Raw genomic sequence first — 13,662 nt, 5'->3', positions numbered from 1 at the left:
GCTGTATTTTCTCATACTGCAAATGAGTTAAATTTAAATGAAAGGGCAAAATTATTTGAAAACCATTTTTAAATCAACAGCAAAATACCAACTTGTTTCTCTGTAAAAATATACTCGCATAAACAGTCTTTAAAACTCAGTTTTAAAGTTTCTATGGAGACCTAAGCTGGAGAAGTTGACGGTATCATGAAACATAGATATTTCTGAGAAAATATTCACGCTTTAAGGTATTTGAGTTCAACTCTGCTATTCTTAGGTTCTACCTTTTATGTTGTCTGATAAAAAGGCTGCATAGCTGAAGATTGCACAAATGTTTTCAAATAATCATAATAAAAAATTCTAAGCTTTTGTACGTTCAGCCTAGATAGCTGGCACATAAAAAAAATAAAGCGTTCTCCAGACATAATTCCTAAGAAATGTCCTCTTGAGTGTAACAGCATCCTGGGCTGTGCCACCAAGAGCATGGAAAGTTGCTTAAGGGAAGCAATCATCTACTGCGCAGCACTGGTTAGACACTGCCTGTTGGGATCCTCCATACGAGACCAATACTGATGAACTGAAGTGAGTTCAGCAGGAGGGTCTCATGTTGTTTGTGAGCAGGAGCTCCTGCCCTGGGAGGTCAGGCAGAGGCAGTGGGACCTCTTCAGGCTGGAGAAGAAGCAGTTTTGAGGGAAGCCTGTACCTTGTACCTACACGAAGATCAGTAACATCAGTAGTGCATGGTGGGATAATGGGAGACAATGGGTATAAATTGAAATAAGAGAAGATCCATCTGGATATTAAAAAAAAAAAAAAAAATTGAGGACAGCCGGACACTGGAATAGGCTTTCCAGAGTGACTGTGTGGTCTCCATAACTGAAGGTTTTCAAGACCTGACTGGCTAAAGCTCTGAGCAAGCTCATCTTGCCTTACAGCTGACCCTGCTTCGAGCAGGAGGTTAGATTTAGAGGCCTTTTGAGGTCCCTTTCAATGTGAATGAATGATTCTGTGAATGATCAATGCAGATTTTCTACAAGGCAAATACTGGTGCAATAAAGATTTAATTAGTCTCCGAGTTGGATCTTATCCAGCATATTCCTAGTGATTTTCCAGCTGCATTTTTGAAAAGCTTTGGATGGTATAGAGCAGTGGTAAACCATGTTTACCCTCTGGGATAAGCAGAAGAGGTGGATAAGGCTGAGAAAAAAACTAGTTGCACTTGGGAAATTTTGTTTCTGATTTGACCATTACAGGGCATTCTGACTCAAATATCTGACCAGCTGGGGGTGAGAGAGCGGAGAGCAACATATGTAACACTTTTACTTCTTTGCTTTTCCCATCTTCCACATCTCTAACTGCAGAAATATGTTTGTTACATTTCCTATGAAGCTGTATCTTGGAAAAAAATATCAAAAGCATGGGAAGTTTGGTTTTTCATAAACCTCTCATGTGTGAATTGCCAAGTTTGCTCAGAAATTATCCATAATGGACCTACTGTCAAATAGGAATGTTTCAAAAAGCAATTTCTCTTTCAGTGGGATCTTATGCCCTTTTCTATTCTGAAATAAGTACTAATACCACGGAGAATTTTTATCAGCTGCAGCATTTAACACTCTGCAGTAGATGGCAAAACAGAATTCTGAAAATGAAATTTACCTTGCTGGAAGTTCCAGGATTCTTAAAAGACTGCTAAAATCAGTGTACTGTAGTTGAGAGATTTTGATAGAATTAAGTAGGACAAATGTCCCCTGGGATCATCTTCCTCTCTATGAAAAAGAATATTGGTTGAACACAAGCGTGGCAATGTTGACATTTGTTTAGCAGGAATTGATGCCAACGTACTATGCATCTAATTTCAGTGCTATGATAAATGGGTTTTATTGCTTGTATTTCTCTGTGTACTGGGATATACAATATCATTCTTCCACATGACAATCAATCTTCTGTTTTGTATTGAGTTTTTAGTAATTTTTTTGGATGATAAGTAAATTACCACTCTTCACTAGTCTCTCTTTTTTTTTTTTTAATTGATATGGCTGAGACTTAGAAACAAAGTATTTCATCATTTGTATCTCGAGAAAGGTTACATATGGAAATAAAATCAAGATGATATCTGTTTTGCTGTAGTGTTGTTCAACATATCTGTCATATGTGTTTTCTTACAGTGAAAGATTTTTTTTAAGACTGAATAGAAATGGTTTGCCAAAATGTCCAGAAAAGCCTGAAAGACACTGTTCTCTCTTTGTGGTGAGTTCTTGCTGTTCTCAATTGTTATTGTGCTGGGTATTGAAAATCAAGTTGAATTAAATTGTTATTCTGTGGTTGACTCAGAACTACTCCCTAAGCTTGTATGTACAGTGTTCTGATCATCAATTCTAAAGGCTGGTTGAGGTGTATTGCTGAACTCCCAAACTGAATGTTTTCTGGCAGTATGCAGGCACTCATATAAGCATCCGCATGGGCATATATGCCAGTCTTTCTCCCTGAAACAAGGACCAGTTAGCTTTTCTCCTTGTGCTTTTTACACCCAAAACATTGTTTGTGTAATGCTGCCTGTACTTTCAGAATATTTGGAATTGCACAAACATATCACTGCTGTTTAAGGCATGCAGTGAGTATCTTATGTCTGTCCACTGATTTTGATGCAGTATGGCATATTCTAGCCTGCCATATTTTAGGACAGTCGTTTTGAGTATATGACCACCAATTTAAAGTGTGAAAGCGATAATTTGTTAATGCTGTATAAATGAACTCCCTGTTCATTAATCACTTTCACTGTCAGTGAAAGCGGTGTGTAAAGATCTCTTTAAGTGTCACATTTTAATCAGGAGTCAGAAATAATGAGGTTCTGTTTTTACACAGGATTTGGGTAGCAGTGAACTCAGGAAGGACATCTATATCACTGTGCACATTATCCGAATAGGTAGGTATAATTATCTGTGAGTAGAAAACTTACATTTGTTAAACATATGGCAGTAAATAAATCTGCTTGGGGTCAGCTTTGGGATTTGTTAGATTAGCTAGGCCTTGGAATAAATCTTTTGAAAAGAAAATGGCTGGGTTTTGATGCAAAAATTGCTGTGGATTTCTCAGCATCGTTTTGTGTTGTTTTTCAAGTGTACTGCTAACTGAGTTTAGATGCAGGGTATTTTGTTACAGAAAACAAAAGGAAAATGTCAAATATGAACGGTGTTAAGATGATGGAATTGTCATTGGAGAGTCCATTCTTGTTCCAAAGAGTAATTTCAAGCATCCTTTTTTCATAGAAAAACTTGCCTGGAAATTTAGTGTACGTAACTAGTATATTTTATCTGATGTATATGTGAAATTGTTCAGATGAATTTTGTATTCCACCTGAGCCCTTTAAAAAGGGAAAGAGGGAAAGAAGTGGAGAAGGTATCGTAATAATTTTAATCCCTGATGCTATAGATGGGTATCAAGTCCTCTAGAACAAAGTGGAAGAGAAGTGTACACTTGTGTTAGGTATTTCAAGAAGTTACCTTTTGGCTTACAGATGTGAAACAGTAATCTTTGGGTCTGCTTCTGAACTCTTTAGATACACTGTTTTCTCTGTAAACTGTCTCTGTTGTTGCATCGGTGAAGCCCTAAGTATTACTTTTCTTCCTATTTTTTGAAAATATTTTGGTTTGAAATACAGTTGCTTTAACTTGTACTGAGTTTGGAAACAACTTGTTATAAAGTAAACACTAATTTACAGCTTTGAGGAATAGTTTTTCCTTGCATTTTTGTGCTGCTGTAGTGTTTCATCAGAATTTCAGAATGCCGTGTTTTGCTTTTATTAGCAAGCATTGGAAAAAGGCATAATGAGCTGATATAATGGAAGTATATTTTGTAAGAATAAATGCTTTAAATGAGGGGTAAAAATTTTCCTATTGTATTGTTTTAAAATCTCAGTCAAGTTTGTAAATGAACCATTGAAAGATTAAAAAGTGGAAATAAGATTTATATGCTGCATAGTGTGAAAATGAACGATTACTCTTCTAGCCCTGCGATGCATAGAAATATTTGGAGGAGGCATTGCCCTGCAGTGACTGCAACCATAGGCTTTTCTTGTCAGAATTTAAGACTTCGTGGGAAAGATACATAGCTACCAGCGTACAATTGAATAAAATGGTTAGAAAGAGGCCAGTTTCAAATGCCAGGAATGCAGCAAGAAGATTGATCAATTGTATTTAAATCAAATACAAAAGGCTAGGAAAAATATTTTTTTCAGATCTGTTTTCCTTGGCTGTCTTCTTTCTTTCCTTATCATAAATTCTGCTGCCCTTTGTCATCTTTCCTCCCCATGTTTCATCTCTACTTGATTTTTCTGCAGCTGGCTGCTTATTCCCTTGCTAACCAGTTGCCTATTTGGAAACAGCGTTTGACTACTAAACTGTAATGGCTCAATCAAAACACCTTCTGTATAAATCACAGGTAGCAACAACCACAGTAAAAGAATTCTTAGTGGACAGCAAATATTGAACGCTCTGTCATGTCTGAACTCTAAATTTAATTTGATGGTGTCATGAATGCTATTTCTGAGTATCAGAAAGTGTTGTTTGAGTGGGTGTCATGAGAGGATGAGCAGTACCTCTGGTCTAAGACCTTTCAAGATCACTCATATTTAGTGGACTTCCTCTCCTGTTTGTTACCCTAAGGTAGTCTAAAGATGGACCAGATTTACAATGAGTACACTTGGCGTAGTCTACTTAGACCTGTCACCATAGTGAGCTGGATTACCCTCTGCCTCCCTTCTGTGCTTTTAAGAGAGACAGTTCCATGGATTATGCATCAAAAATATATTTTTGTTTGGCAGGACGAATGGGAGCTGGAGAGAAGAAAAATGCCTGCAACGTACAATACAGAAGACCCTTTGGCTGTGCAGTCCTTAGCATTGCAGATTTGTTGGCAGGAGATTCAAAGGATGACCTCGTCTTAAAAGTATACATGTAAGGAATGGTTTTTTCTTAATTTTTAGAAGTTTCTTACAGTCAGTGTGCATCAGAAGCAGTGGTGTTAAATGCAGTGCAAGCAAATAGCTGTAGCTCCATTCTGCAAAAAAAGTGTAGTAGCTAATTTTTTTTTGTTAGTTTGGAAATTTTTGCTAGTTCTACAGATGTGTTTATAAAGTGGCATAATATTAAAGATAAAGGTTACATCCTTTTAGTTTTCTGTATGTTTCAGTGCATTTTGCATCCTTGTAAGAGCTTCTGGAGCTCTCTTTTTATAGCATCATGAAATGCTCTTAGGATTTATTTAAATGCTGTGCTGCCTAGGCAGCTAGTGGAAGTATTTTATAACTACAGAAAAAAGCAGTCAGAGTATCTGTTTGTGAATTGAAGCAGTTATATAGATTTTAAAATGATTGGTTAATTAAATAGTGGATTTTGGCTGATAGTAATTGAAAGAAAGTTCAATTTTCTAGTTATAGCAACACAGTGTATGTAATTTCCTGCTTACCTTGAACACTATAGTGAGAACACTTCTGTGGAGTGGTCTGTTCTAAGTATATAAACCTGGGACACATCATGCACATGAGGAAGTTCTGTCATTCACGGGGTTAGCACTCAAATCTTGAAGGCATGGAATTCTTTCAGGCAGCCTTTCTCTTCTCCTCTGTATCCCTCTGTGCTGAATTATAGCTGCTGGCATCAGTGCTGCAGAAAAGCAATTTAGTGTGGCAGTGGATGTGTGGGCTGGCTCTTATTTAGACTCCCAAGACACCAAAGTCAGAGAAGTGTTTGTTGTTGGCTAACAAATTGTTAGATTTATCTGCCTATTATATTTTTTTTAATCTTGCCTGTTTATTTTAAAATAACAAAAGCAATGGAAGAAGAAATGCTGCTCAAAACCAGATTTGATGCTAAGACTAAATCCAGTCTACACCATGAAAAGTGGTGATTAGAACATGGTCAATTTTTTCTTATGGAAAAGCAACTATTTTCTAAATGTATACTGAAACTTAATTTGTTCTTTCATCAAGTACCTCCTGAAGATCACGTCCTGTTTTAAATAAATCTGAAATGTGCAGCACCAATTTTTCTGTCTGCTAAGACCAACTCTGTGTCCTGCGTCTCTTCTTGAGTGTCACAAGATAGATTTCTGTGTGGTTTAGTGCTGAAGGATAGATCTATACAGATGATGAACTTGGTCACGGCTGAGTTCCTGAGTATAATTGCTTATCTCTTTCTCCCACCCTTTGCCACATGAAGCAGGTATTTCCATGGTGCCCTTTTCAAATGGTAAGAACACTCTAACCCTTTCCATTGAGACACAGGCAGTTTTGTGGGGCTTTATTAGCTCCTGTTGTATTACTAGTTTCATGAACAAAAGAGGATTTGTGTAGGGATTTGGTGAAGCCAATCTGAAAAACGTGTGTTCCTATTTCAGAGTTAAGAAAATTATCATTTTTCTAGGTGCAACACAGAGAGTGACTGGTATCAGATACATGAAAATATTATTAAAAAGCTGAATGCACGTTACAACTTGACAGGCTCCAATGCAGGTAAGTTGCCACATTCTGTTTGCATTCTTAGGGTTTCCTTTAGTTTGCAAATGAAGTGGCTCTATTTTAAGAAGGATCAATGTCTAAGAAATAAATATTCTTTTCACATAGAGGAAAATACTTCTATTGGATGAAAATGTATGATATTGCTGTTCATGTGCACATTTAAGAAAAAAGTCACTGATTTTCTTCAAGGAACTATGTAATTAAACTTCTGGTTTGTGCTGAGGAGCTACAGTTTGCTGTAGAGTTCTGTTCACATGTGGGGCTGGTCAAATCATTGATTCACGTTGCTTCACATTTCTGCTTCACATTTTCATCAGGAATAAAATTTCCCATTGACATTATATATTAAACTTAAGAAAAAGAAAAATGGGAACTACCTGTGCGACCTGCATTCCCACTGGTAGCTCTGCATTCCAGCTGAGCAAGATACAGAGTTGATAATTAAAGACTTAACAATAGTCTTCACCAGTCAGCTATATGTTGATATAACTGCCATCAAAATAAATTTGGATGTGAGACTTAAGAAATGGGAGACAACTGACCTTTGTTATTGCAAGATGGTGGATTTTTGGAGATGTTGAATTTGTACGTTTTTTCTTGGGTTGTTTTTAATACCAACTTGTTACCTTTTCCTGAATGCTGTCATCTAGGGATGCAGTCAAACTTGAAATATGAAGCAGAAGCTTAAGAGTCTATTGTTCTTGTATTCAAATATTTTCTTGTCCCTGTGAAACACTGATTAGTTGAAATATGACTATAGAAAAATCTCGTATAAACTCATTTTTCAGGCTGTAGTGTAATTGTAATCCCTTCCATGTAGTAGATTTCATGCTTCTTTAACTTGATTTCAAGCATAATGATTATCTTGAAAATGTATGTTCAACAGTCTTTAGCAGATAACCAAGAAGCACATAAAAGCTCATGTTATTTCTCAGGACTGAAGTTATATATTTAACCATTTCTAATCCTGTTATTTTGTCCTATAGAATCTAGCCACATATACATATATTTAAGGTTTAGAATATCATGCACGTTGTTGGACAATAAATATAAAAATCATGTAGTGAAAATACAAGATCACATTACTGAGTAAGTATAATGTTGGCTGGCTTAAATATGTTAACCGTATTCTTGAAGGACAACATACTCTTGGTCATTCTGACTGTCCGTGCAACACCTGCTTATTCTATGTTACATTGCTTATCCTGTTATATTCTCATGAAGCTAGAATCCACAGTTAAGCACCCAGTTGTCCTAGGAGACATTGGATAAATCTGAATACTCTCAATTATATGAATATTTGACATGATTTTTTTTCCAGGTTACAGGGTGCTAGAAACTTAAAGCTAGCAAATTGAAGATCAGTTACATTTTGAAAAGGGCTGTCAGGGGAGGGAGGCGAAGGGAAGAGCAGCACAGAATTCCAGTAGCACATGTGGAAGTTGGAGAGGGAAAGAGGAAGTGAGCCATAACACCACTTTGAATGCTGAGCAACTGAAAGATAAGCTATGAAAGGTTATTTACGGCAGACGTGTGAAATTTGTTCCTCTGCTCTTGCTTAGCAACCTGAAAAAGCACTTAAAAGGCTTTTGCAATATGTTCAGATACTTCTGCTGACACCTCATGGAAAATATCGTTGTTACACTACTTTTATTTTGCCTTTGCTGTCTTTCTGTAATGAATGGCTGGTTCTAAAGTCTCATTAGCCTTGTCTGCCACCTTATAGTTGTCAAAAAAGGAGAAAGTCTTGCATTACAGGAGATATAGGTGAGTTTTCTCTCTTAGAAAGCATTGTAAGTATGAGCCGAATGTAGGAAAACTTGAATTTTTTGTTTATATCATACTTGCCCTTTTCAAATCACATTAACAAAACTTGAGAAAGGAAACACAGTAAACAAACAACTGCAAAGGTGCTTCAGGCCATTGTCCTCTAGGCTTGTTCCATCTTCAGATTCTGTCCTATACAGTTTCTTTCAGCTCAGGAGATTTTCACACTAAGTCTTTCGTTTCCACAAATTATCTCCTTGGGCTGAAAGAGTTTATCAGATATTTCATTATAATCCTCAGAAAAAAGAATTCTTTCAGTTTTCTGGGGAAGATTAAAAAGGAACCTGAAATGTACTCAGTGTCTTGCCTGTAAAATGCATATTGCCAGACTAAGCATTCGTGTCTAATATTAAACCCCCACTCCCCCCAAAAGTATTGTTTCTACTTCAACTCATGACAGTTCTTCAGTACAGAATCCTCTTGTGTCTTATTCTCAGCTTGTGTCTAAAAAAAAAAATATCAAATAAAGGCAAATAACCATCACTTCTTAATACTGCCCAGAAAGAAGCAGAGGACAGATGTTCATGCCCTTTCTTCTTAGTGGATGCAGGAATGGAAGGACTCAGTCTCATGGATAATTTAACATCGTTTGCTGGAGTGGGAACTGGATTTTTCTGCATGAATTTGCAGCCTAACAGACTAGAATAGCAGGTAGTGGATCAAATTACTGTTCACCACTAGTCTTTGCAGCTGGTACCATGTGTCAGCTTACTGGAAGACACCTGGCTCTGCCTGGTGTAGGAGACCAAACCGTGAATGCAAAGGCCAAATTGTATAGCCTTTGCTGCATTTAGTAGCATTGCTATTTCTTACATTGAGTTTTGTAGTTTTTGTGGAATAAGTACTAGTAGATCTAGATGATTTTGTAATTGTTAAACAAACCAGGTTTCACTAATATCTGGAATGGAGCTGGCTCTAAAAACTATAATATATTTTCTTAGAATTAGAAGCTAGTTACTTTGGTTTAAAATGCAAACATCTGTGAAAAAATTGAGTCAGTGAAATATATACTGCAGATACAGAAAACAGTTACTGGCTTCTCTCTAACCACATAAAATCATCCTTTATCCTCTTGTGGTATATTTTAGATAGTGAAACCTAGACAAAGTCATTGCTTTCATATCAAAGCTTGGGCTTCTGTCAAATGTCAAAATCTCTGTAGGGTTTGCAGTATGGGTCATAATTGCAGATCTTCCTCTTCGGGTGGGACTGTGAGACTATACTCTGGATCTTTCTTGGGACTACGATAAATAAGTAGTATTGGGTGTGGGCTGCTTTTCTCTTTAATAAAGCAGGCAGTAACGCACAAAGTGCCTTGTAAACTGTTATTGATCTTGTAATAGCTGCTTCATTTTCTCACAGAATTACTGTGCCATGAGTAAACCTGTTGATTTTAAAATGTTTTGAAGTGTGTTTTACGGCAAAGAGCAAGAGAACAGGCCAAATCTGGTTTTTATTAAACATGGTTCTGTTAAAAAAAAAAAGTAAAATAACTGAAATCAGAGAATGCTACTTCAATTTTACAGACTTATGCAGTATCATGGGTTTCTTTTTTCTTCTGATTTTCAGTAAGAATTTATCACTTGCAATTTTGTATTCTTGCTTATAGCACTACTTCTTTTCTTTTTTCCCCAGTTCTTCAGACTTTCAAAAGTTGAAAGGTATGGGGTTTTTTAACATAGCACATGATGATGGAGGGAAGGTCTAGTAATTGGAGCAGGGCTTTATGTCTAGTGATTGGAGAGTCCTTTGGGCTCTGAAGGCAGAGGGTTCTTGTCCACAACAATTATCCACTTACGACTGTGAGCAAGTCACACAGTTAAATATTGATGGTCCTTACTGTAATACCTACTTAAAGGCCATCAGCATCTTCCAAGTACCTCCTTAGGCACCAGATCTTCCTGTAGGTATCTAAAGCTAAGGTAATTTTCATATCTGCCACTGCTTGAAGTTGAGAACAGGTGGGTAGCTGGACGCACCCAAGGACACCTGCACTGTCAGGATATGAGTGAGCTAGATTTAGCTGCTTGGGCACTAGGCTGAAAAAAAATGCTGGAGGTGATTGCCGTGACTCTTGTGCCTATGCTATTTCAGGGAATAGATAAATATTCACTGGGTTTACTACAGAAATTATTTACCCCAGTGTCTGAGACGTTCTTCAAAGACTCTGATTTGGAAAAGGATTTTCAGTCTGTCCCTCATGTCCCAGATGAGCATGCTAAACACTTGGCTTGTCAGACTTCCCTGCAGCAGCTATTCAACTTCGTATACAATCAGGAAATATTTATTATACCATGGGGAAAGTGAAAGTGGCTTTAAAGCCTGCCAAGTAGTGCATGATTTTCCTAAGTGTGATCAGTATTCATGTCCTCTTAGCAAATCCTATAGAGGAGAGTTTTAAACCTTGATCTTGTGTTACATGTAAATATTCTCCCCATTGAGTTAGTGCATTTTTCAACAATTTTTTAAATATTTTTTAATACACTACAGCTTCCCTTTTCTTTGAGAATTTACTTCAGTTTCCTAACATTCTCATATATAAGCTGTTGTGTAAATGCCGATTTAGATTCCCTTATAACAAGTCTTGAAAAGCTGCATGTGCCTGATGCAGTAATTCATGAGAGCTGAGACAAGGATACACGTGCTTTTCAGTTGTTACAGCGAAGGAGGTGAAAATCCTTTCAAATCCTGTAGAGATTAAATAACTGGTGTAAGAAATTATAAATGTATCCAGCTGCTTTGTAGCCTTGGACTCTTGTGTGGATTCCACAAAAATAGCAAATGTAGTGGGAAGGCCTTTTCCTGTGCCATTTATCTTGAAATGCTCTGATGAACTAGGCATGAATGATGTAACCTAATTGCATGCTTACGGAACAGTGTTGTGTATTCTGGGGTGGCAATGCCAAAGAACTTATATTGCAGCTCCCCTGGAAAGACTAATTGATGGGAGGGCCTGAAGCTTTAGAGGAAACACATTCAAAACGGTGGGATTTCTCTTGCCACTCTTGGCTCGAGCATGTTTTCTTCTTTTTTTCTTTTTTTAAAATATGGTGGCAGTGTTAATTTTTTAGCTGTTGTAGAGGGGGGCAGAATACAGCTCCTAAAATTACCTAAATCATATCCTCTTGCATACAGTTGAGGTCACAAAAATAATAAAATCAGAAACTAGTATAGTGTATCTAGTAGATTGCAGGAACGTGAATTTTTGAATACGATGGAGGCAAGACCTGGATTGGCAGGCTGATTTTAAGACAAATGCAGGTTGTGTTTCAATTTGTAAAAGACTGGCTGAAGTCTGTCAGCCACAAACTGTTAACTTCTTTCTTTACGTATGTTCAAAAATCTGTAGGCAGAGGGTCATCCAATGTGATGCTGCCTAACAAAAAGAGACTGGTCAATAATTGAGCAACAGCATAATACCCTGACTGAAGCATGGAGGACTCGAACCCCATATTGTTGACAGATGTTTGCCAAGAATCCCATCATGAGGAAGGACAAACTGTCATCTTAAGTGGGGAAAGTCATTTCTCAAATCATACAGTAAGTTAGGTTGGAAGGGTTCTCAGGAGGTTATGTGGTCCCACATCAGTTCAAAGAGGAACCAGCTTCAAAGTGGGATCTAATTGTTCAGTGAGGCTGCTTATTCAAAGGCAAACTTCATTACACTGCTATAATTTTAATTAAACCAGACAAAGTAAGTTTCAAAAAGTAAACATCCTTTGGTTTAGGGAGCTATTGTTGCCTCGTATGTATAGTTTTTTTTCCACAGTGTACATGTCAGTTGGCACTAAATCTCAGTCTAGATCAGTGGTCATGTAAGACTCAAAGAAGTCACAAGGTAGATCATCGCAATGCATGGACTCATCTGACAAGACACAGGTTCTGAGACAAGTACGGCAATGGGGACAGTTGGATAGAAAAGGCAGTGCATGCCTTGGGGCAATATATGTCTCCCCATGCCTATTTCCCTGCATTCAACAACTTATTGGCACTCTAATAATGTTTTTTCTCCATGGTTACTGTCAAACACTAAGAAATTAAAAAAAAAAGGTGGAAAACCATATACTTTGTCTATTTCGTCTCCTATTACAAAAAGCAACCTTTGGCTTACAAATTCCTGGATTCAGAGGGGGGAGCCTGTTAGAGTAGTCGTTGACCTTGCAGTGGAGAAACTACAGAGACCCCGTGAAGTGAGATAACTGAGAAACATAATTTTTCCACACTTTTGTAGCTTTTCATCATAATGAAATCAAATACAGCAGGGTATTGGTAGCTCAGTATAAGTTTACAGAGTGCACAGTATTTCTAGAAACAGAGCTGTGGTAACTTAGAATATATTCTAGATACAAGATGTAGTGTGACTGTTTGCATGACACTACCCCAGCAGTTCAGTGTTACCCCACTCACAGTTGCAAGGAGAGCTGCTTCTTGTGAATCAAGTGAGAAATGTCAGATGGGAAACAAACTGTGTATTCCCTGCTGTGAGCAGCTATGGTTTTTAGCCACAAAAAGAAGACATAGGCTCACAATGGAGAACTGAGTGCAGCAATGGCTAGTAGAAGATGAGAAGGAAGGAGAAAAGGAGTACTAACATACTTAACAGAGAAGATAGAACAAAATTAAGTACCTAACTTTTAGGTAGCTCCTGAGCATATGATTAATCACAGAGTAGTTCTCTGGTGTTTGTCTCTTTTCAGCAGTGTTCACAGATCAGTGGTGTTCTGAACTGTATTTTGCATCTACACATCACTAACATTTAAACAGCAAATGCATTTAATTATTTTAGTTCTACAACAATCTGTTAATCTACTGGTTTTAACCTTTGTTATATTTTGTGACAAGGAGATCATGTGTATTCCATTTTGATGTGTTTAAAAATCAGTTGTCACTGAAGGCTGCTATTTAAAAATAGTACTCATGTGCACTGAAAGATTAAATATATAATTAAATATATAGAGAATTTTGCACCTAAAATTGCTCCAGGATCATTTGGCCCTGATAACTTTGACATATTAAAAAAGGCAGGTTTAGAGCAGCTTTTTAGACGAGGATTTGTAGAACTTTTTCAAGTAATTTTTTACAGGATGGATGATTGTTCAGCAGTTTAATGTAAAACCGTTTTGCCTAATTCAGGAGTAACCAAATCTTTAAAATCTATAGCCTAATCCAGCATGTAATATTAATTATGGTGGTTTTGGGAAAAGTAATCATTAAAGGTGGCAGACTTATTGAGCAGTCAGATGTAATCGTGTGCATTTTTATAGCAGTTCAAGCTTGTGGTTTTGTCTGGTAAAGTTCTGGCTTTACAATAAGGATTTAAAAAATCAAGTTCAGGGTGGGTT

The 13,662-nt window shown here is 37.1% G+C and overlaps 1 protein-coding gene across 4 annotated transcripts in view; it reads left to right on the top strand.

The window, feature by feature from the left end:
• The window catches only part of DOCK4 (dedicator of cytokinesis 4), a 256,389-nt gene that overhangs the window by 122,843 nt on the left and 119,884 nt on the right, over positions 1-13,662 (top strand). For all 4 annotated transcript variants that reach the window (XM_037388680.1, XM_037388679.1, XM_037388681.1 and 1 more), the window contains exons 9-12: positions 2,145-2,226; positions 2,842-2,902; positions 4,799-4,931; positions 6,399-6,487. In XM_037388680.1, coding sequence (XP_037244577.1) covers positions 2,145-2,226; positions 2,842-2,902; positions 4,799-4,931; positions 6,399-6,487 — 365 coding nt within the window. The remainder of the gene's footprint in view (positions 1-2,144; positions 2,227-2,841; positions 2,903-4,798; positions 4,932-6,398; positions 6,488-13,662) is intronic.

The sequence above is a fragment of the Falco rusticolus genome, chromosome 5 (genome assembly GCF_015220075.1).
Source record: "Falco rusticolus isolate bFalRus1 chromosome 5, bFalRus1.pri, whole genome shotgun sequence".
In the NCBI taxonomy this organism is placed as follows: Eukaryota; Metazoa; Chordata; class Aves; order Falconiformes; family Falconidae; genus Falco; species Falco rusticolus.
This window is presented reverse-complemented; position numbering and strand designations above follow the sequence as displayed.